The 23,206-nt window shown below is 35.1% G+C and overlaps 2 protein-coding genes and 1 long non-coding RNA gene across 3 annotated transcripts; all 3 read left to right on the top strand.

Annotated features, from left to right (window-relative positions):
• Positions 1–1,436, top strand: LOC146929284 (uncharacterized). Its single transcript, XM_085707284.1, has 4 exons — positions 1–368; positions 525–608; positions 699–1,050; positions 1,098–1,436. The coding sequence occupies exons 1-4, from the start codon at positions 1–3 to the stop codon at positions 1,434–1,436; spliced, it is 1,143 nt and encodes a 380-aa protein (XP_085563410.1).
• Positions 1,437–17,046: 15,610 nt separating this feature from the next.
• Positions 17,047–17,712, top strand: LOC146929283 (uncharacterized). Its single transcript, XR_015008252.1, has 2 exons — positions 17,047–17,163; positions 17,424–17,712. It is a non-coding gene; the product is annotated as an uncharacterized LOC146929283 (long non-coding RNA).
• A 3,473-nt stretch (positions 17,713–21,185) lies between these two features.
• On the top strand, positions 21,186–22,244 carry LOC146929282 (uncharacterized). Its single transcript, XM_085707283.1, has one exon. It carries the CDS (start codon positions 21,552–21,554, stop codon positions 22,242–22,244), a length of 693 nt encoding a protein of 230 aa, XP_085563409.1. The 5' UTR covers positions 21,186–21,551.
• The last annotated feature ends 962 nt before the right edge of the window (positions 22,245–23,206 follow it).

The following is a 23,206-nucleotide window of genomic DNA, read 5'->3' as shown; positions in this document are numbered from 1 at the left end:
ATGGCGTCGAAGTTGCTCGCTAATCGATTGAAACAGTGTTTAGATAAATGTGTGTTAGAGGAGCAGTCAGCGTTTGTCGAGAGCCGCTCTATACTGGACAACATGTTAATAGCTACAGAGATAATCCACTCAATGAAGAGGAAGACGAAGGGATGGAGAGGGCAATTGGCTCTCAAGATTGATATTAGCAAGGCTTATGATAAACTGGATTGGGGGTTTCTTCGTGGTGTGCTTATGCGAATGGGATTCAGTGAGAAATGGATCCGGTGGATGATGATGTGCGTTAGTTCTGTTACTTATTCGGTGCTTATGAACTTTGATAGGGTGGGTCCTATTGTACCCGGCCGAGCGTTGCGCCAGGGTGGCCCGTTATGACCATATTTATTCATATTGGTGGCTGAGGGCCTCTCGACTCTAATACATAAGGCAATTAATTGAGGTGATATTCATGGGGTACAAGTATGTCGCGGTGCACCAGTGGTGTCCCATCTGTTGTTTGCAGATGATTGTTTCTTCGTTTGCAGGGCTAATGTGGTGGAAGCACATCGTTTACTCTCTATTCTTAAAACTTATGAGGCAACATCTGGACAAGAAATTAACTTATCAAAGTCTAAGGTGTTTTTCAGTCGCAATATGAGTGGGACGACGTAGGAGGATTTGTTACGCATTATTTGTGACTGGCATGTGATGGGTACTAGAAAGTATTTGGGATTACCTTCGATGATCGGTAGAGATAAGAGGTCAGTTTATTCTTTTATCAAGGATCGTATCTGGAAACGAATAAATGCATGGAGGGGACAAGCATTATCGAAGGCGAGCAAGGAAGTTATGATCAAATCTGTGTTACAATCTATTCCTTCATACATAATGAGTATTTATCTTCTTCCGAATTCAATTATAAATGATATTGAGAAGATGATTAATGCATTTTTGTGGGGAGGAAGGAGTAACAATCGCGAGATTAAATGGATGGCATGGGAACGCATGGCATGCCCCAAAGAATTTGGTGGAATGGGATATAGGAATTTCAAAGCTTTTAACCTCGCTATGGTAGCCAAGCAAGGATGAAGTTTTTTTGTCTAAACCTGAATCTCTAGTTGCTAAAGTTTTTAAATCGAGGTACTTTCCTCGTTCTTCTTTTTCGAGGTGTTCAAGGTAGCTGGATTCAATCCCCAAAAAGCCAAGGTGTGCCTAGTTTGAATGTGTCTAATTTGATAGCTGTCGAGGAACGGGTTTGGGATATTGATAAGATTGAATCATTGTTTCCAGATGATATGGTGCAAGCTATTCTAGACACACCACTGTTTACGGAAGTTCAGAATGATAGAAAAGCGTGGATGACGGAACGTTACAGGAGGTATACTGTTAAGACTGGTTATAAACTGGCTATGATGGAGTTGTTACATACTGATCGATTCCATGTTGAAGGAGAATGACATAGAATCTGGAAGGTGAATTCCCCTCATAAAGCTCATAATTTGTTATGGAGGATTTGCAGAGAGTGTGTTCCGACGCGGCTCCGGTTACAATCACGACATGTACAATGTGAGATGATATGCCCTTGGTGTGATACGACTGTTGAGGATGATTGGCATGCTTTTGTGGGTTGTGCGGTGGCGCGTGAGAGTTGGTATTGGGCAGGGCTTTTGACTATGCTGCAACCGCAAGTTGGAACTGTGAGCAGTTTATTAGATTTTGTTTTTGATATATGTCGCTCAGAGTGTCGAGACATTGCTGGTCGGGTGGCTTTACTTCTTTGGCAAATTTAAGCTGCACGTAATGATGTCATTTGGAATGATGGTCATCATACTTCAATGAGCATTGGGAGGACAACACTAGATGCATGGCAACAATGGCAAGAGGTTCATAAACAACCCTCACCACGAGTTATGCAACACGGGTAGATTAGAGTGCCAGGTAACAACTAAGTTTGGGAGAGAGCGAGTGAGACGTGGTTGAAGTGCAATGTGGATGTCGCATTCCATGACTGTAACCATATTACATCTTTTGCGTGTTGTGTTAGAGACTCCCACGGGCAATTTATTTGAGCTCAAACAAAATGGCAGCGAACAGATGGAACCGCGTTGTCTTCGAGTCTGACTCATCTTCTCTAGTGCAAGCTCTATCGTCTCCGAGCCATGGTGATTTGGAATTCTATGCTATTGTTTCTAGTATTATTTATCAGTTATCTTTACATTCCAACTTCGAGGTGAAGTTTGTTAGGAGACAAGCGAACATGGCTGCTTATACTTTAGCTAGGGCGGTCTGTTCTTGGGCTAGTCACCGTATTTTTTATCCTTATCCTTCTTGTATCGAACATTGGTTGATTAATGATAATAGTTAACTTTGCTTCGGCCAAAAAAAAATGTAGTGTATTTTTTCTCAAGTAGCCTAGTGGCCAGGAATTCACTTTTTAAGGTGAATAAGTGAGGTGTCCGGGGTTTGAACCCCAACCCCTACATATAATTATGCATTATCGCTACCAACTGAGTTAAACTCACGAGGACAAACAAATGTGTATTTTATTAATGAATTTATAGTACTAGTATATTGTTATTATTAAATAACAAATGGTCCATTAGCGGTTCCCAAAGTAGATACTCTTCCCAGAATTGCTCATACCGGTAGCCCCATATGGATAAAAGGGATTCTTACTTCACTACAATTCATAAAATTTGTCGTCATCTCAATGAAATCCCTAGGCAAATTGACTCCCATAAAAAACTCGTGAAGAAATTGACTTTAAAACCCGATGACATTTCAAACTCTTTAAACGACAGCTTCAATGTCTAAATATTATCTATTGTCGCCTTCCCTATACATAGAGTATTATCGACATATTAAAGTTGGGAGACAACGAAACCTTTAGGCATAAAACCAAACCCCTTAAACAAACCGACCCTCTCCGCATTCATCATTAAGCCACTAAACCCATCTGCTACTAATAAGAACAAGAGTGATGCCGATGGATCCCGTTGGTTAAGGCCTATATGGATAATAATCTTCTCTGTTGGGCCTCCTTTCACAAGAATTGACATGCTCCTACGAAACACACACGCTTTCATCCAAGACTGTTACTTTTCCCACCCTTTTAATTTCTCACATGCCCTGCAAATTTACTAAAAAGCCCTTCGTATTATATAATCAGGATACATAATTTCCCAGAAATTTATGGATTATATAAACCGGAAAACACTTTTACCAGAATTTCACACTTTGCTTACACTTTGATTTATTTTATATTATTTAGATGCTAAATTCATAAAATAAATGCAAATAAAAACACAAATCTACTAACAAAAATAATACAGATTACATTATCTTTGAAAACCTTTTGAAACATTTGTCCAACACATCATGACACAGTCCAGATTACATATTTCGTACACCTCCTATGATTTCCAGATTATGTAATCCGAATTCTTACGAAATATTACGAAAAAAGGGCCTTTAGGCCTTTACAAAAGGAAATCAAGGTTGAAGAAGCGGAAGTGCCCCAGAAACAAACCAAGCTTGGTGTCGAGACGGCAAGAAAGGCAGATGTTGATCATATCATAATCATCGTCTGCACCTGGAGGTGGCAAGTGAGAATTGTGGATCATGTTGCTCATCGCACAAGCCCCGTCGGAAAGACAAGTGAACTTGTATTCCAAACCTGGGGGAATAAAACATAGTTCGATTTGACCCCAATCGAAGAGAAGACCATCGGCACTGATGACGCTTCTACAGTGAGCAAGACGCTGTCGAGTGAAAAGGTCGTGAAAGAAGGAAAAAAAACCCTATCTCTGACAAAACCTAGTGCTCGAATCTAAGATCTTCCTGGCAATGACGAGTTGAAGTTCTGGCGGAAGCATTTCCATGGTGCGAAGGAGTTTATTGTTGCCTTAAGGGAGAAGGGAAGATGCAAAGGAAAGAAAGGCATGATTTGCTGGAGAGCAAGAAGGTAACAAGGCATTTTATAATGGTGGAGATAAACAACTATCTTGGGAAGAAGCAAAGAAGCATAAATGCCTTGAGATAGTGGATAATTAATTGCATTGGGAGACATAAAATCTTGGAAATCTTGTGAAGAAAGGTGCAATGATGATGAAAATCGGAAATTGCAATATGGATGAAGATGAAAAATTCAAATAGGTGACATGTGGCACCCTAGGATCATAAATAGGTATGATGATCTCCCAAACTGGCATTCTGGTGTAGTTCAGATAATATAATCCGGAATGTTTTAGTCATTTCTGGATTATAAAATCCGGACACCCTCAGTAATTTTTTGACAATGCGTTTCACTAAAGGTTTGGCCGGTTAGTGGAGTTTTAATGCATTTTATGGACAGTTTTGAAGGCCAAACACATTTTCATTGTCTCTACTTATGACCTAGGACTTTTATAACGATCAACAGAGACCTTTGACATCAAAGAAAATGTAACACCTTATTTCTATTAAGCGGTAAAACGCGCGAATACATCAGAAATATTCTAGAAATAGATGCTACGTCTCAAAATAAACCACAATACATACATGCATAAAGATCATGTTACACAACATAGCAGCAGACATACTTAAAAATCATAAACATCTCCAGATCTCAATAAAATACAATTGTATTCTCCAAATCTCAAATAACAAATAACATCTCAACTCCAAAATACATGGTCCAAAAATAAAAACCAACATGCAAGAACTACCCTAGATCAGAGCCCTAATCTAGACGCTTGCATATAAAAGAGGAACTCCACTCCTCGGCATCATCAAGCAAACAACTAAGCATCCTGCACGCCGTCTACCCGTCCATACAGAAAGGTAGGCGGTCCACCACAGACCACTGAGGGTTAGCATTACATCATCATAATCCACGAAAAACATTTATCATGAACATTGGAAATGAAAGAATATATTCAAGAATAACAATCCATACATATATTCATAAGTAATCACAACACATGCATATTATCATTCCAAGTTCATCTCCACAAGTGTATCATACACGTATCACATATACATAACCCTCCCTCCTAGAATACTAGCATCACATGATTATTATTATCCCCCATCACCTACATTTCAAGCTATCACATTATTATCATAGCATAGCATGCATATTCAACCTCTAATCAAGTCATCAACAAAAGCTCATCATTTATCAACATCAATCAATAATCACATCACTTACCTCATTACTCAATTCAACATGCTTAATTCAACAAGTACAATTCATCATTTCAAGTTACAAGCAATCAATCATCATCATCAAAGAAATCACCACATCTTATGTATATACATATACAATTCTCACCTCATCATTATCATCCAATCAATTATCATCAAATAGATTCACCAAGTGTATAAGCACAACAAGTAAGACATGCAATTAGAGCATTTATTTCACAACCATTAACAAAATCCACCAATATACATATACACCAATCCACATAATCACAACATTCACCAAATTTCACCAATACACAAAATCATCAAGTCACATATTCAATTATGTCACAACTCATCAACCATTCAATTCCAAATATCACAAGTATGTATTCATCAAACACACTTATCATCAACATTCACCATTCACATGCAACAACAAGATAACATTTCAATATGCAATGCGCCTATACTCGACACATATATGCATGTGGTACCAGATCAACAACAATGGATGCAACAAAAACATCCAAGTAAGAGTACACCTCCTCTTACTATGTAAAAGTACACCTCCTTTTACATTTCAACAACAACAACAACATGATATGATGCATGGACATATAGCAATGACTCGATAATGCACAACTCCAACATAACAACTATCAAAACAATGTAAAAGTACACCTCCTTTTACATTTCAACAACTCAACAACATTGCATTATCAAGAATCATGCCCATACATTCAACAATCACAACTCACATAAGATTCATCAACATACATCAACATCATCAACATAATCATCATCATATTCATCAACAACCAACAACATCATCCTCATCTTAATTATCAACATACATCAACATCGGCTCGCAATTCATTTCCATTTACATCACATAAACCAAGTAAAATGGAATAACACAACAAGTTATGATAAACATCATGTTCATCCCTCCACAATCATTCAAATACACTCATTTAATCATATGTGACCATTCACAAAAGATTCATAAGACTTTAGTTCATCAAGGTTCATTTCGACCAAGTTCGTCTCCAAAAGTCACCATTTAAAAATAATAGAAGTTATGAACCAAAACCAACTCTACAAGCTCAATTGCCTATGCCATGTATTCTCACAAGTCACTTATAAGTGCAGTAGAGGACACATAAGCATTTCATCAGCTAAGTACGAGGAATTCACAAAAATCACAAAGTTCGTCTCCCTTTATCACTTTTCACAAAAATTTCCATTTTCAAATCAAAACAAGTTAGATTCACCACATCATAGTTTAAATACCATTAAACACCTTAATTGAACTCATAAAACATAAGTTTGAAGTTTGGAAACAATCCAAAGGGTTTGGGTCGATTTAGAAGTAGTTATGCGGAATTTTTGTAAAATTTCACCAAGACCACCTTGGAGTATTTTCATCATAACTCAAAAACCAAAAATCATTTTCAAGTCAAACCAAAGCCTCTGGAAAGCTAACAAAATTATCTACAACCTTCATGTTTACACCGAAAGCCAATTCAAAACAGAAACGAGGGAAAAAGACGCAAGAACGCGAAACAGGGGATGCTGCCACTGTGCAGCTCGCCGTGGCGAGTAAATCTACTCGCGAGGCGAGTAAGCTCACAGGAAGCACCTCCTGCTCGCCTCCAACTCGGCTCCCACTCGCTGTGGCGAGTTGGGACAGTTCTGTTACGAGAAAAACTCACTTTTTCACCCCAAAACCCCAATTTTGACTTCCCAAAGCTCAAATTTGATCCCAATGTTTGTTTAAACATTTCTAAACATGAAAAGACACTCAAATCCATATAAAATTTGCACTACAACATCCTCTTAACAAAAATCATCATTTGACCCATTTTTCATCAAAACATTCAAAAACAACACAAAGTCATAGTAAACTCTCCAACTATGATTACCCAATGTTTTAATCATCAACAACAACATCTTCCAACAACAACAACAATTAAACATCATGAATTTATCAACAATTCATCACAACAACACTTCATATCATCAATTTTTGATTAAAACACAAAGCATACATATGTACATGATTTAAGCTCTCAAATTCATCATCAACAACTCAATTAACATTCAATTTACATACCCAAACATGACATCATAACATAAGCACGAATTTCACACTTAATTGCACAAATAATCAATTATTCAAATAAGCACTTATGTAAGAAGTTAGGGTAGAAGCTACAACTCAGTGATTATGAGTAAAGACTAACCCCCTTACCTCTAACACCAAGAATCTCCAATTCAAGCTTCAATTGGCTCCTAGATGGTGAATCTCCCTCTTGCCTCTAACCCTTGTTCTTGCTCTTATCTCTAGCTTCTATCTCTTCTCTCCTCAAATGAAATGAAATGTGAAATGTTGTGAAAACCTAATTTTCACCAACAACTAGAGTTTATATATGTGCTCTATTCAATTGGGCTTATTTCTCAACCTTAATGGGCCTAACCCATTTCTATTCTAACACGCCAAGATGTCACTACTCACTTAATGGTAAATTACAACACTAACGGTCACTTACCGGTAAATAAAATAATTACTACCCCCTCTCTAGTAACTTGGTAAAACAACATTCTTACTAACACTCAAAATAATTCTCATCTAAAATTACAAAATTACCCCTACTCTCAAAATGACCAAAATGCCCCTAAGTCCAAAATGACTAAAATACCCTTCTACACCGAATTCTACAATTCCCAACCAAAAATACACACAGATGCAAATAATCACATAATAACACACACAACACACATAAATAAATAATAAAATAAAACTAGCGAAAATCGAGCTGTTACAGAAAACACCCAAAATTAGATTTTGAATGTATCCAAATTTTGTGTTCCGGAAATCTCTAACAATCTGGTTCGGATTATGTAATCCGGACCAGGGGTATTTTTGGTTTTTTTGCAAGGTGCGCAAGAAACAGGCAGGGTGGGAAAAGTAATAGTTTTCATCCAAACCATGCACTTATCACAAAAGCCCAATCTCCTCATCATATACCCCAAAAAAATTTCCAATCTACCCAGTCATACACCTTTTCAAAATCCACATTTGGAATCGAACATCGGCTTCTTGATATTTTTGGTAAAATCCACAATTTCATCAACTATCATAACCTCATCTACCAAATTTCGACCTTTTAGTAATGCCGATTGAGATGTAGAAATAATGGAGTTCATAACCTTGACCAACCTTCTCGCTAGAACCTTAGAAAGAAGCTTCTAAAGGCAACCCAATAAAAAAGTGGGCCTATAATCCCTCAACACCAACGGTGACGCAACCTTTGGGATTACTGTGACAAAGTAAGCCAACACACTCTTTCATAACACCGTATTAGCATGAAGTTGATCAAACATAATTCATACTTCATTCTTTAACAAATACCAAAACTCCATAATAAATGCGAAGTTAAAGCCGTCTGGTCTCGAACTTTTGTTTCCATCACTCTCCATCACAACCAAATCGGTTTCCTTTGAGTTGATGTAAAGGGGGCTACCAATCGGCTGTTTTCCTCCGAGGACAGTCTCGTAAAATTTTTAGGCCCTGCCTTTTTTGTACCAAAAAAAGAAAAAACTCTTCCTAAGTAAAAATATAAACTCCAATATGGTAATTCAAGCTGAATAATGTTCGATTTATCTGTCCGGCAAATGCAGCCATTTCTTCAATTTAAAATTACATATGGAATTGGTAGCTGTCTAGTCAGAGTAAGTTGAATAGTTTCCCTTGCAAGTAACAACTAACACTTAAATTGTTGACTTCATATAACTGTAATTATCACCCTTTCTTTTTTATCTTAAATATGTAGTAATCTTAACAAGAAAGCCATACTAAAATCATCCGAAGCAGAGGATCAGTTTGTGGCAATGAGGAATGGAGTTGAATGTGATCGATATTTGGGTGAAAAATTAAGCAAGAAATAGTTTTTTTTTGAAAGAAGCAAGAAATAGTTATGAGATATAAACTTTCCGCTGTGTATTTTAAGGAAAAATACGAAGCATATGTGAGTATGGGCTTCTCCTACCCAATTCAATTGTCTCGAACGTACCACATTATGCCCATAACCTTAGAATAGCTTTATGGTTTTAATTATTTTAGAGTGCTAGTATTTTAGTTACTAACTACTTATAGAATAATATTGTCCAAAAAAAAAGAAGCTACCTTTAGATTAATATCAATTCAAAGATAGCAAATACGTAATAAATTGTATGCTTTTCTTATGTCTTACACCTGCCCTTATTAGTTAAAAAGTTAGGTTGGTTTAGTTCCAAATTTGGTACAAAAGCAAACTCATTTCAATCTTTGGTTTACCCAATTCCCCCATAACCTAAAAAGTAATCCAGTTGTTTACTGTGAAAGATATATTGCATGTTTAGATTAATTTTGTGCAGGCATTTGTTTTTCGAGATATCTAAAATTGATTATGGTATTTTCGAGTGTTTTATAGTATAATTGCTTTTGGATTTAAAATTGATTTTCGCTTGAAGGTGTGTTTTGGAGTTTGCATCTTCAAAAGTGATTTTAGCCTCAAATTTTCAATTCATTGTCGCGTAGTTATATGTCGAATATTGTCTTGGCCCAACTTTTGATTATTAAGAGAATACTAGACCTCTACCCGGGCAATATTTATAGAGTTATTTCTAATAGTAGATATACTTTAAACATAGAGTTTTTTAATATATTCGTACGAATATCTATGATATTAGTTGTGAGCAGTGACGGATCTACTTGGGGACCCATGGAAGCCATGGTATCCCCCAAGTTTACTTTATATATAGTATTATTCATATTTTGATAGCAAGTTCACAGTTGCTGTAGTGGACAGGGGTTGCTTTTATATGGTAAAGGTCGTGTGTAGTTGAAGGAATTACACAAATTGATTGACAATTACATAGAAAAGAAGTCAATAAAGAATAATTTGAAGTTACATATTAAAGAACTATATAAATGAATATATAAGTAAATAGATGAAGGAAATTAAAAAAAGACAGAGTCACATGGAATATATGAGAGATTAGTTAGAAATGAGGGACATTGGTGAGGTGACAAATCCCAATTTAGGGGTGTGCATGGTTAAAAACCAAACGAAATTGTAACCAAATATAGGTTCAGGTTTAATTTTTAAAACCATTTCACAAAAAATCAATTTTCAATCAAAATCAGTTTAGATATGGGTTATAACCGGTTCAAAACCGGTTCAGATCCAGTTTGCCTTAAAAGTTGGTTTAGTGGAATCGATCCAGTTTTCATAAGTAGCCATGAAAAAAAGTGATTATGCGATAGTTTCTAACAAAGAAGTGATTATAATATCCCTAATTTTTTGTCAAAAAAAAATCCTAATTTCATTGCCATAAAAATACAGGTATAATTACTCTTCCTCTCTCTCTCTCTCTTTTTTTCTTTATACATTATCTTCCTCCTCCTCCTCCTCCTCCTCCTCCTCTTCCTCCTCCTCCTCCTCCTCCTCCTCTTCCTCCTCCTCCTCCTCCTCCTCCTCCTCCTCCTCCTCCTCCTCCTCCTCCTCCTCCTCCTTCTCCTTCTTCTTCTTCTTCTCCTCCTCCTCCTCCTCCTCCTGCTTCTTCTTCTTCTTCTTCTTCTCCTCCTCCTCCTCCTCCTCCTCCTCCTCCTCCTCCTCCTCCTCCTCCTCCTCCTCCTCCTCCTCCTCCTCCTCCTCCTTCTTCTTCTTCTTCTTCTTCTTCTCCTTCTCCTTCTCCTTCTTCTTGGTCTTTCACTGCATTTCATTTCAATATTACTTGCAAAATTCACATAGAAGGGCATTTTAGTCATTTCCTATGTTAAAATTTCTTTCAGTCTTTAAAAAAATTGTTTGAGTCTTTTCAATTGGTTAGGATAAGTCCTTATTTCAATTCTATGTCAAAATCCAGTTCAAAAATCGCATTTGAAGTCATTTTGAGTCAGTTTTGCCCCTAGGGGCATTTTAGTCTTTTCATGTGTCAAAACTCTGTATAAACTCTTAAAATTGTCTCTGAGTCTTTTTAATTTTGTTTGTGTAAGTTGTTGCTTTAATTTCTTGTTAAAAATCCATTTTAAAATTTGCATCTGAGTCGTTTTTAGTCGTTTTAGCCCCAGGGGCATTTTAGTCATTTCACACGAAATTTCGGCAGAGAGAGGTTACTTTAAAGTACCTCATTTAAGCCATTGGTTCGTTTTAGTCCGTTTTGTCAATTTTAATCGTTTCACTTTATGTTTATTTCCAAATTACGTTTTTTTACCAATTTTATTATTAATTATTTTTAAGTCCTTTTTTGTCAATTTTTGCATTTCAGTCCTTTATTTTTAGTCATTTGCAGTTTAGTCCAAAAAGTTTGTTAAGTCCAGTGCCACGTGTCAAATTTTCATTGGTCCAGTTAGTTACAGTCCATGTCCACGTGTCTTTTCCTTATTGGTCCAGATTGCACAAGTGTCAGCTATAAAAGGCCACATCACAGTCAAAGTCAGGGTCACCCATTCATTTTCTGCCAACTCATAAACACATTTCACTTTCTCTCTCCCGAGCTTTTCGATCAAAAGTCCCAAAAAACCAGAAAAACTCAAGAACACGATGAACAAGTTCATCATCTTCAAACCCTAATTCATCAAATTTCCCAGAAATCATCACAATTCGTCACTGATCCACCAACATTCATCATCAACATGAATCATCATTGAGCCGTAATTCAAATTCCAGAGAAACAAACACCATTAGAGTTAGTTACGCATCGTAACAAACCCTAATCTGTCCAATCTTTCCATCAAAATCCATGAATCAAAACCCTAAGTTCAATCTAATCGATCAGAATCAATAGAAGCTCTCAGAAACATCATCATCATCGAGCAAGAATCACGCGAATTCTGCAATTCAAATGCGAGTTCGTTACGAAGTGTAACAAACTCAAGCACAGATCACAGGAGGCGCGTGTGTGAGTCAGAGAAGAAGAGGAATCAAAGCGAAAGTGAACCGGTTCATCACACTCATCGAAAACGAAGAACACGAAGAGGAAGAAGAGGAAGAACCTCCAAATATCCATCAGGTAAGCCTCTGTCTCTCTCTCTTGTTCTTATTTCGTTTTTTTTCGAATCTGTTCCTTTAGATCTAGTAAGATCCAAGGCTCGTCTGTAGATTCTAAGGTCGGATTCATCATCGCCACAAAAAAGGATTTCAGAAAACATAAAAATATTTCGAATCGGAGAAGTCTGAGTCACCGGCGCCGGAAACCGTCGTCGGTAACCGTCGCCGGAGTTCCTTCTCTCATCGGAGAAGATGACCGGCCTTAGAACAAAGAAGAAGAAGGAGAGTTGCAGACTCCCTCTCTCTAGGAAGGCTTAGAGAGAGAAGGTGGAATGGGAAATGTGAGTTGGACCGGTTCCTTGGGTTTTATACCCTCCCTGAACCGGTTTGACCCGCACCAAACCCTAACCCGACCTGTCTCTCTCCCTGAAGCCCATTCTGCCAGGCCTGCATGCACGTTGCTACTTGCACCCCCCTTTCCTGCATGTTTTTGGTAATTGCCTGCTAGTTGCACCCCCTGCCTTGCTTAAAACTTTGGTAAAAACTCCTAAATCTTTTTCTATGTGTTCTTGATATTTTTTTCTAACATTTTTGTAATATTCTTCTGTGCTAAAGCCTGAGAAAAATATTTGAAACTTTTTTTCTATTCTTGTTAAAATTAGTGATTTTCTTGCACTTTTCAAGTCTAAAAATCCCTTGAAAATTCCTAAAAAAATTCCTATGTGTTCTTGATCATTTTCTCGATATTTTTTGTGATGTTGTCATATGTTAAATTTTGATTAAAAAGTGTGTGGTATTTTCTTGTCAATTGTTTACTATTTTTGTTAAAAATTGTGAAGATTTATATGTTTTTGTGTCTAAAAATTCCTTAAAAGTCCTAAAAATTTTCATACACACTTCTTGATAATTTTGTATTGTTTTGTGATAACTTTTGCATATTAAAATTGGTAAAAAATAATGTGGTTAATTTTCTTGCTATTTTGTGATGTTTTGTGCTAAAAAATTGATGGAAATTTGCTTGATTCCAATTCCAATTTCTTGATGAATACTTGTGACCTATACCACTTGATTTTATGAAGTTTTAGCTACTGTTTGTGTTTGATATTGCTGCATGAGTGTGAATCTTGATTAGTTACTTAGTTTACAAGTTACTTGTGTAAATAAATAATGCAAAATATGCCTAAGTTTGCTTCCAAAATGTCAAGTTAACCATGTTGCCTTAATTCCCATTCCAAAATCTGATTCTAAACCTTTAAAAGTGTGTTGGAATGTGAGAATTATAGGTCACATAAGTCTTGCATTTTATGAGCAAATTTTAGTCATGTTTTGCACTCATTTTGCCTATTATTTTGGGTTGTTTTCTATGCTTTGTGTTATAGTGTTTTCCTTGCTTTATCTCTTTTGATATTACCATGTGTTACTAACCATTTCATTTCATGTCTCATATATTTTATAAGCATTCCCATTTCATTCCATATCCATCTTATTTCTTGCACTTTAAGTTTCACCAAAAATTAGAATGTAAAGGCTTAGGATATCTTGTATTTTACTTTCATGTCATTTAAATTCGTGCAAGACCATAGAATGTATCTAGGCCAATGATGTAATAAGGACAATGGACTCTAATGATGTACACCGACACAAGCACCGACACATGCACACACATCACTTTAGGTATATAGCCAGAATATGCATGTTTAGATGTACGTTTAGGATTGTATGTTTAGATGAATGTTTAGGCTTTATCCTTAGAATAATCATTTTCGAAAAAATGTGAACAACATCACTCAAACCATTTTCTAAATAAACCTTGGGATCAAAATCCCATTGTAATTTTCCCTTTTATTTTCTTAATCAAATTTCAATGAACTTTAATCATGCTTTGACTTTCTTTTGCAAATGACTAATTCCACCTCACATTTTTTACAATCTCATGCCCTTGAGGCCTCTCCTTCTCATTCTTCAAATTCCAATTTTCAAACTTAAAATCAACCAACAAAAACAAAAACATTTTTTGGAAGCGAACTACGACGGATTTGATCCCTTAAACGGGTACGTAGGCAAGGAACAAAATTCCTTCAATTCGAATAAAACAAAATTTTAAACACATTCTTCTCCCTCCAATTCTTCACTTAGAATATTCCTAGGCTTAATATCATTTTCCAAATAGCATATAAAAATAAAGCGCGCGCGTAGAAATTAAAGACGGTTCCTATAGGATACTATAGTCGTTATGGGTGCCTAACACCTTCCCGTAGCGAAAACAACTCCCGGACCTCGATTCTCAAGGGTTTTGCTTACTTTTTCCCTTCCCAAGAAAAAATAAGATATCACCGATTAAAAAGGTTCAAACGTAATCAATGTTTGACACCCGAAAAACCAAGATAAAACAAACCCATTTTGTATTTTTGGTCCCTCCAAAATATTTTGTTTTTTAAAAAGGTCCCTGCAAAATTTTTTGTTTTTGAAAATAGTCCCTCCAGGGACTATTTTAAAAAAAGAAAAAAAATTTGCAGCGACCAAAAACAATTTTTTTTACAAGGACTAAAACCAAAACGAGGCATATTTGCAGGGACTAAAACCATATTTTAGCCAAAAAAAGAAGAACCAAAATAAGAAGAAATGGATGTTGTTACTAGTTGTTACAGTTCGTTTGAACTGGTCTCCGTTGCTCCGAACACCCCCCTCGCGGAGAGGGGGTGTGTTTCAAGTAAATAGTCAAATGCAGCATTTGGGCTTGATTTATTATTGGGCATAAGCAATTGGGCCTAGGTCTTTGACCGGTCCAGAACACCATACAACATTAATAATTAATTAAGTCGTGTCTTTTTTTTCCACGCCAGTGGGACACGGAAGGTTCGCACTAGTGGGACAGGATACTTTCCGTAAGGATGGCCCGCACGACGACAAGAGGTGTTCGGCTCTAGCCTCAAATAGAAATTTAGCCGGTTATTAGAGCGAATGTATTCGGGGTTACTCCACTCGGATCCATTCCGTAAAATGAACTCAAAAAATAATTGTTTGTTCAACACTATCATTCTAACTTAATTATGAATATGATATGAATATGTTTATGGCGGAAATTATGACACAGTATATCCTAAAATTAGTTACATTTACAGACATATGGCGATCATAGGTTCCCCAAGATTGCATACATCATAGTATAGAATGAACTCACTGAGACATCATGTCTCACCCCAATCCCTTTATTTATTTTCAGATAAGCAAATTGTTCGCAAGCAGAAGGGTTCGTGCCGGAGATCAATAAGAGGAAGCCGGATGATTTACCTTTATATACACAATTCGTACCAGTCTTATATATTTTCCATACATAGTCATAATTGTACTATAAGTATATTTTGGCAGATTCTATACTTATTGGATGTACGAACCTGTATTAGAGATGTATTCATTCGAAATGAAATTATGTTGTAACTTTTAATGTATCCAATACTTTATGTTTAATACCCTTTTAAATATTCTAAGACGGTTTAATACGGGTGTTACACAAAGTAACCCAATTTCTCCAATCACTGCCAGATGTTGTGGAATTGGTTTTCGCATCCAAGGATTCAACATTTTCGCTGCCAACATTGCAAGATTGTGCTACTTGTTTCTTTTTATGCTTCTTGTGCATTCATATCAAAGCTTGACGGTCTTTGAGCGGCTTACGAGCATTACCTTTATAAAAGAGGGACTATGAATAAGAGAATTAACTTTATAAAATTGATATATCATTCTTTATAAAATTAAACGCATTAGAAAACCATATTAGTACTTGTCTTTCCGCTAATCTATACTATATATAAAGAAAATAACATCTTGTGTCTCTTTCGAGATAACTTTTCTATTTCCAATATTACCCTCAACTTTCAATACAAATAGCGCATATAACAAATTGATAAAAATATATTCAATTATTAAAATAAAAGCGGAACAAATACAATATGAATATATATATGTTCTTTTTTTTTTCCTTTATACTTCAAAAATTGTAACAAACTAGATGAGTATATATATACATATATATATATATATATATATATATATATATACTTATTTTTTTCATTATCTCAATTATACTTTTAAACAATGTTTTATATAATAAAGATTGTTGTTTGTGTCATTAAAAAAATAAAAATTTAGATTATATATTTGTTTGTCATATTGTTGGTGTCATTGAAATTGATAATCATGGTTAGTTTGGTTTGTTATAATTTGAAAGTAACAAACATTTATATTTTTAATTTAAATCAAAATCAAAATTTCATAAAAAAACATTGTGAAATGGTGTCTTTTTCGCAATTTCATATTGTTATTGTCTTTTACTATTTTATAAATCATACATTTAATTTTAATAAATTTGAATAATTGATATATTTTATATTCCTTATAAAAATTGTAAAATGTAATTTTACGCTATTAAACAGGAATAACATTTAATATACATTTTCCCACTTTTTTTAAAAAGGGAATATCATTTTATATTTATAATATTTACACTATTGTCTACTTTCACTTTTTGAATCTGACCCATTATTAATGTTTTCATATGATAATAATAATAAAATCAATATATATATATATATATATATATATATATATATATATATATTTTGAATAATATATATATACATATATATATATATATATATATATATATATATATATATACATGTATATGCGTGGAATATAAAAATGTTCATATATATAATTAATAGTCAAATGAGAATTAATTGTAACCAAAAAAACAAGTCAAATGAGATTTAATGATATTTAATACAGTAAAAATTTTTGTAGAAAGAAATATTAAAAAATAAGATTATTTTATAATACATGTCTATATAATAGAAGTGATGTTAGTGTTAGATATTAAAGGAAGCAAAATACAAGGTGATATCGTACAAAATGGCCTCTTACACCAATCAATCTTATCTATTTGGTATTTTCTGCATTGTTTTTATCATCAGTTCAGGTAATGAAAAACATTAGTTTTAACTTTTGAACTGCATTTTGTATATAAAATTTACTTCTCAAATTGAAATTTATTATTGAATGTTATATTGTGTTGTTAAATCGGCATGACTCAAACACTCAAATGAAGTTGTATTGTTTGTATGAATGTTTTCAAAATTCAATAATAATTCCTTTATGTATTGGATAGAACTTATATTTTGAAAAAGGAATTAACGATACATATGTATAATATATAATTTTGACTTTGAATTTTTTTAGGATTGGCTACTAGTGTGGTGGACCGAACCTTTTGTACCAATCCTTGCACGGACTATTGCTATCAAAATTGCGTTTCTAGGGGATTTCCAAGAGGTGGACACTGCGTGAATGGTCAACCTCCGAAGGGGATTTGTTGTTGTTACGAAGGGGATTTGTTGTTGTTCTAGCTAATGAGTTCTATTGTATCATGCAACCAAAATAAATAAAAGTTCTCTTGAACTTAGCTTTGGAACTTACAATTTGTAAGAATTTTCTATAAATCTATAAAAACAATGAACATGATTATCAACGAGTGTAATTAAAAATAAAATAAAGTTCAATCAATGATTTCAAAATAAAATAAAGTTCAATTTGTAAGAATTTTCATTCTCTTTTTTACGGTTAATTGTAAAAATATTTCAATGATTTCGATGTTAAAGTTCAATCATATGTTCTACTTAAGATAATTTTTTCCCCACTAGAAAACTACCACAATCCAACAAAACTTTTAGATATATTTAGTTGTACTAAACAATTTTTTTAGTAATTTAGATTAACTATTTGAATGGACCAATTAGATTACTTGATTGTCTAATTACACTATCTAAACTATTCAAAAAACCATTAATAAATAGGACTTTTCTAACGAGCAAAACATTCAATGTGCTTCCTCTGAACTTTCAACCACATCAAAGCGTGATAACATGGCACTTCTCCCATTCTCCATTTTTTTTCTTTCGAAAATATGAAATATACAATGTTGAGCATACCATATTTAGTTGATTAAAAAAATTATTATAGAATCAAAGAGCAATTTTTTTTGAGAAAAGAATCAAAGAGCAATGGCATTGATCTTAACTTATTATCTGGCATGTTGTGAATTCTATTCCAATAGTTAAAAAAACAACACGAAAATGTAACATGATATGAATTATTTTCCGTGCAATGAAAGACAAACATAAAAAAATAACTATAACATATCTAAGAAAAGCCTATAAATACTAAAAAAAATTGAGAAGTAACAGATTAGCATATCAAATATAGTGATGATGAAAAGACAAAGAATAGTAAAACTAAATCAAGGATAATGAAAACATGGTGAAAAAAGAGTTGTTGTTACGTGGTTGGTAATCTCCTATCTCCTATCTCCTATGCATACATTTGAATATGTTCAAAAGAGCCGATCCACATGGCACTCGATAATGTTTCTAGCAAAGCAATTGCCACGTGTCCTCCTCTTTGCAAACCATTCAATCAATTTTTTTTTCTTCCTTAAAATAAGCCATTCAAACTGGGTTTACTTATTTTTAATAATGTGACATTCAAATGACATTTTTTTTTGTCAGGTAGCTTAGTGGCGAGAATTCACCTTATAAGGTGAATAAGTGGGGTGTCCGGGGTTCGAACCCCGGCCCCTGCATATAATAATGCATTGTCCTACCAACTGAGCTATGCTCACGGAACACATTGAAATGACATTTAAATCACAATAAAATAAAATCGAAACTAAGTATAAAAAAAAGGCCTGACTGTTTGGTATTCTATATTTTTGTGTGCGAGAGTAATATCTATATATCTCATATACATACATTCGAACATGTTCAAAAGAGACAATCCGCATGGCATTCAAGAATGTTTCTAGCAAAACAATTGCCGCATATCCTCCTCTTTGCAAACCATTCAATCATTTTTTTTTCTTTCTTAAAATAAGCCATTCAAATTGGGTTGACTTATTTTTAATAATGTGACATTCAAATGGCATTTAAATCACAATAAAATAAAATCAAAACGAAGTATAAAAAATAAAAGGACTTATTTTTTCGAGTAATTTGTCTGTTTTGTTTTTCAAATCTTGTGATTTTTGTTGTGTATGTTCTTAAGGAGTAAAAAGAAACTCCCAAAAATGGTACGTAATACACGTAACAGTGATTCGCAGTCAATCCCATCACATCCATCGATGGCGGGTGCAACATTGGAAGTTACTTCACAACAACAAAACCCACAAGTTACGCCAACCGTTGGCGTAAGTCAAGTAGAAACGCTGGGGGCAACGATGCCCATTCACGTTTCTTCGACTATACCCGCGACAACATCAACCAATGTTGCAGCTGTAACACCCGTTTTAATTAATTGATTATTTTAATGAGTTTTATGATATATTTATATGATTGGTGTGATTTATATGATTTATATGATTTATGTGAATTATGTGATTTTGGAGATTTTATGTGATGTTATGACTTATTTTATTATTTAATAAAATAAGATTAGAAAATAAAATAAATATTAAGTTGAGGGGTTATTTTGTGAATTTAGGGAGTTTGGTGGTAGAAAGACGAAATAAGATAAATTAGACGAGGGGTTATAAATAGGAGAAGTTAGGTTAGAAAAACAAAGAACGTACGATCAGTTTTTGGTGAAAAGGGAGAAAAAGACAAGAGAAGAGGAGAAGACCTTTGAGGCTGCCGATTTTGATTTCTAAGGTAAGGGTGAGACTAACATTCAGTATTATTAAGTCTGCAATTCTGAATTTGCAATTAACATGTTGTAGATTAGTTTGTTAGAATTGAGAATTAGGGTTTATAGTGAGGAATTGATGATTAGATGATGAAAAGTTGTTGAATTGATGTAGAAATTGTGTACAAACCTTAGATAATCCATAGGATGATTATTGGAAGTAGTTTTAAGGTTAGAACCATGAGATTAGGTGATTTTTTAGAAAAACTGCATTCTGCCCGAGCTGACATTCATCGCTCGCCATCGCGAGCAATATCGCTCGCCACCGCGAGCAAGACCAGGCCGCTCGCCACCGCGAGCAAAGTAGCTCGCCTCGCAAGCAAGTGTTTTTGGGAGTTCCAGAGAGCGTATTCCGCTCGCCCTCGCGAGCAAACCAACTCGCCTCGCGAGTAAGTGATGTAGGCTGCCTTTAATTATTTTCCTTGCGATCCTTTCGCACGTGTAGATATGAGTTGGTCCTAGGGGTAGGAATGAAGGTTGTTTAGAATATTATAAGCTGACCAGAGAGCATGAATTAAGATGATTAATGTTATTAGTAATGTGATATGGATATATATGCACTATGTGATTATTTTTGATTGATTAAGTTGATGTGGGTCATTCTTTAATGATGATACGTTGTACATGAACTGTTTATATGCTGCCTTACGTTGCTGTTTTGCTGTTGTTGACCATTAATGACATAAAGTTGTAAATATCGGTCTAAGTTGTAAAGTTGTAAGATGTTGAGTCCATGCATACTCATTCAAGTTGAGGGCTTGATGCCCTGGAGCTTTTGCTCAATTATGTTGGGGGCTTGATGCCCTAGGAGCCTTTTTACGCTCAAATATGTTGAGGGCTTGATGCCCTCGATTGGTACCACATGCATTTGCATTGTCAAGATGATTTAAGACGTTGAAGTGGCATAATCGAGTCTTAGTTGCATTGTTGTGTCAAGTCGTTAAATTGATTTATGAAGTTGATGTTGTTAAGTGATTATGATGATTGTTTATGTTGTTAAATGTAATTGATGAATTATATCCTTAATATTGTTGTTTGTGAAATCTCACCCCTTCTGCTTGAAAATGTTGCTCTTCGTATGGGTAACTTGCAGGTAACCAAGGTTAGTCGCGGTCTTGAGTGGACTCTCACAAGTGTGTAGTGTCGTTTAACGGTTGGAATACCATTATTATGTTGTTCTGATTGTTGTGTGTTGTGTAGAGAACTAAGATGGCTGGGAGAAATGATGTTGTTATTGCTGCTGCGTTGGAAGCTGTGGCTCAAGTTGTGGGGCAACAGCCTAATGCTGGTGCTGGTGCAAATGCTGAGGTTAGGATGTTGGAGACTTTCCTGAGGAATCATCCCCCTACTTTCAAGGAAAGGTATGGCCCTGATGGAGCTCAGGTGTGGCTCAAGGAGATTGAGAGAGTCTTCCGTGTTATGCAATGTACAGAAGATCAGAAGGTGTGTTTTGGTACGCATATGCTGGCTGAGGAAGCTGATGACTGGTGGGTGAGTCTTCTACCTACCTTAGAGCAAGATGGTGCGGTTGTTACTTGAGCTGTGTTTAGGAGAGAGTTCCTAGACAGATACTTTCCGAAGGATGTTCGCGGGAAGAAAGAGATTGAGTTTCTTGAGCTGAAGCAAGATAACATGACTGTGACAGAGTATGCTGCAAAGTTTGTGGAGCTGGCTAAGTTTTATCCGCATTACACTGCTGAGACTGCTGAGTTCTCCAAATGTATCAAGTTTGAGAATGGTTTGCGTGCTGACATCAAGCGGGCCATTGGTTACCGAAAGATACGTAACTTTTCTGAACTAGTGAGCAGCTGCAGAATCTATGCGGAAGACTCGAAAGCTCATTACAAGATTGTGAATGAGAAGAGAAGTAAAGGTCAGCAGAGTCATCTGAAGCCTTACAGTGCTCCTGCTGATAAAGGAAAACAAAGAGTTAATGATGAGAGGAGGCCGAGAAAGAATGATGATGTTGCTGAGATTGTTTGCTTCACTTGTGGCGAGAAAGGCCATAAAAGTAATGCTTGTACTAGAGATGTGAAACGGTGTTTCCGTTGTGGCAAGAAGGGGCATACGCTTGCAGAGTGTAAACATAAGGATGTTGTATGTTTTAATTGCAATGAGGAAGGTCATATTGGGTCTCAATGCAAGAAGCCTAAGAAGGCTCAGACTACTGGGAGAGTTTTTGCTTTGACTGGTACTCAGACAGAGAATGAGGATCGCTTGATCAGAGGTACTTATTACCTTGATAATACTCCTTTAGTTGCTATAAGCATACGTTACGGTCAAAATATGCATTACGGGATGACCGTAATCTGCTATGGTCAGTAAGTGGCAAAGCTTCAACGTTTTCTCACACCAACATTACGATCGTTATATGCATTACAGTTTGGCCGTAAATCTCTATGAATCTTCTTTGTTGCAATTTTTCGATCCTCAAAGTCAAAGATCATCCTTGAGCTACTTAAATCCTAGATTTTTATCCTTGTAACTTTGCACCAAAATATTCACTTATTTCTTAACTTCTCATAGAAATCAAAATAGAGTGAAATATAGTTAAACAAAACTAAAATTCATACCAAAAGCACCATATTAACCTATAAAATAAATCCATAAAAACATTATAAATCCGAGTTATCAAATTTCGCCATGCTTAAATGATTATTGTTCTCAAACAAATGCTTTGGATGGAATGTTATGAACAAACAAACATCATTAATAACAAACATCATCAGGAACATTCTACAACCAAGGGATAACCAATTTTAATTCCAAATTAGAAGTTTAGGCTCCTTTAAATAACAATTTTTGGTTATTACAAAGGGTTTATATATATTTTCTTTTCCATAATACAAACCAATTTTTCTCTTTATACCCCTTTCTTTTTGTTTGTTAGGGACGGCCGTAGGCATAGGCCGGGTGTGCGGCGGCTTATGTTCCATGCCTGTAGGGGGTCCAATTAATTATTTTTTATGAAAAGGGGCGTATATAGCAATACTTGGTTTAAAGGGATATATATAATAAAAAGTGAAAAGATGGCCCAAATGTTTACCAGACTTCAACCCATCATCCGTTTCACACTTCTGTTTACAACCCGACAACATTTTTTCATTTTCACACCCCTAACTCAGCACTTTTATTTTGACCCTCAAACATTTCATTAGCCAAAACGTTTTGTAGTATCAGCATAGTTGAAATTTTGAAACATCTTTGGTATTTATACTCAAGAGAATTTTATTTTCTTTTCACATTTTTTTATCATTTTTCATCCCAAACTCAGTTGTTATATTTAT

The sequence above is a fragment of the Medicago sativa genome, chromosome 4 (assembly GCF_051527215.1).
Source record: "Medicago sativa cultivar Bolivia chromosome 4, Bolivia_mono, whole genome shotgun sequence".
Classification (NCBI taxonomy): Eukaryota; Viridiplantae; Streptophyta; class Magnoliopsida; order Fabales; family Fabaceae; genus Medicago; species Medicago sativa.
Note: the sequence above shows the minus strand (reverse complement) of the source record. Positions and strands in the feature narration are given on the sequence as shown.

Coding starts and splice junctions, on each gene's coding strand:
- LOC146929282 (XM_085707283.1), top strand. CDS start 21,552: ATGACTGTGACAGAGTATGCTGCAAAGTTTGTGGAGCTGGCTAAGTTT.
- LOC146929284 (XM_085707284.1), top strand. CDS start 1: ATGGCGTCGAAGTTGCTCGCTAATCGATTGAAACAGTGTTTAGATAAA. Junction 369..524: donor GCGTTGCGCCAGGGTGGCCC/GTTATGACCATA, acceptor CTTCGTTTGCAG/GGCTAATGTGGTGGAAGCAC. Junction 609..698: donor CAAGAAATTAACTTATCAAA/GTCTAAGGTGTT, acceptor GATGGGTACTAG/AAAGTATTTGGGATTACCTT.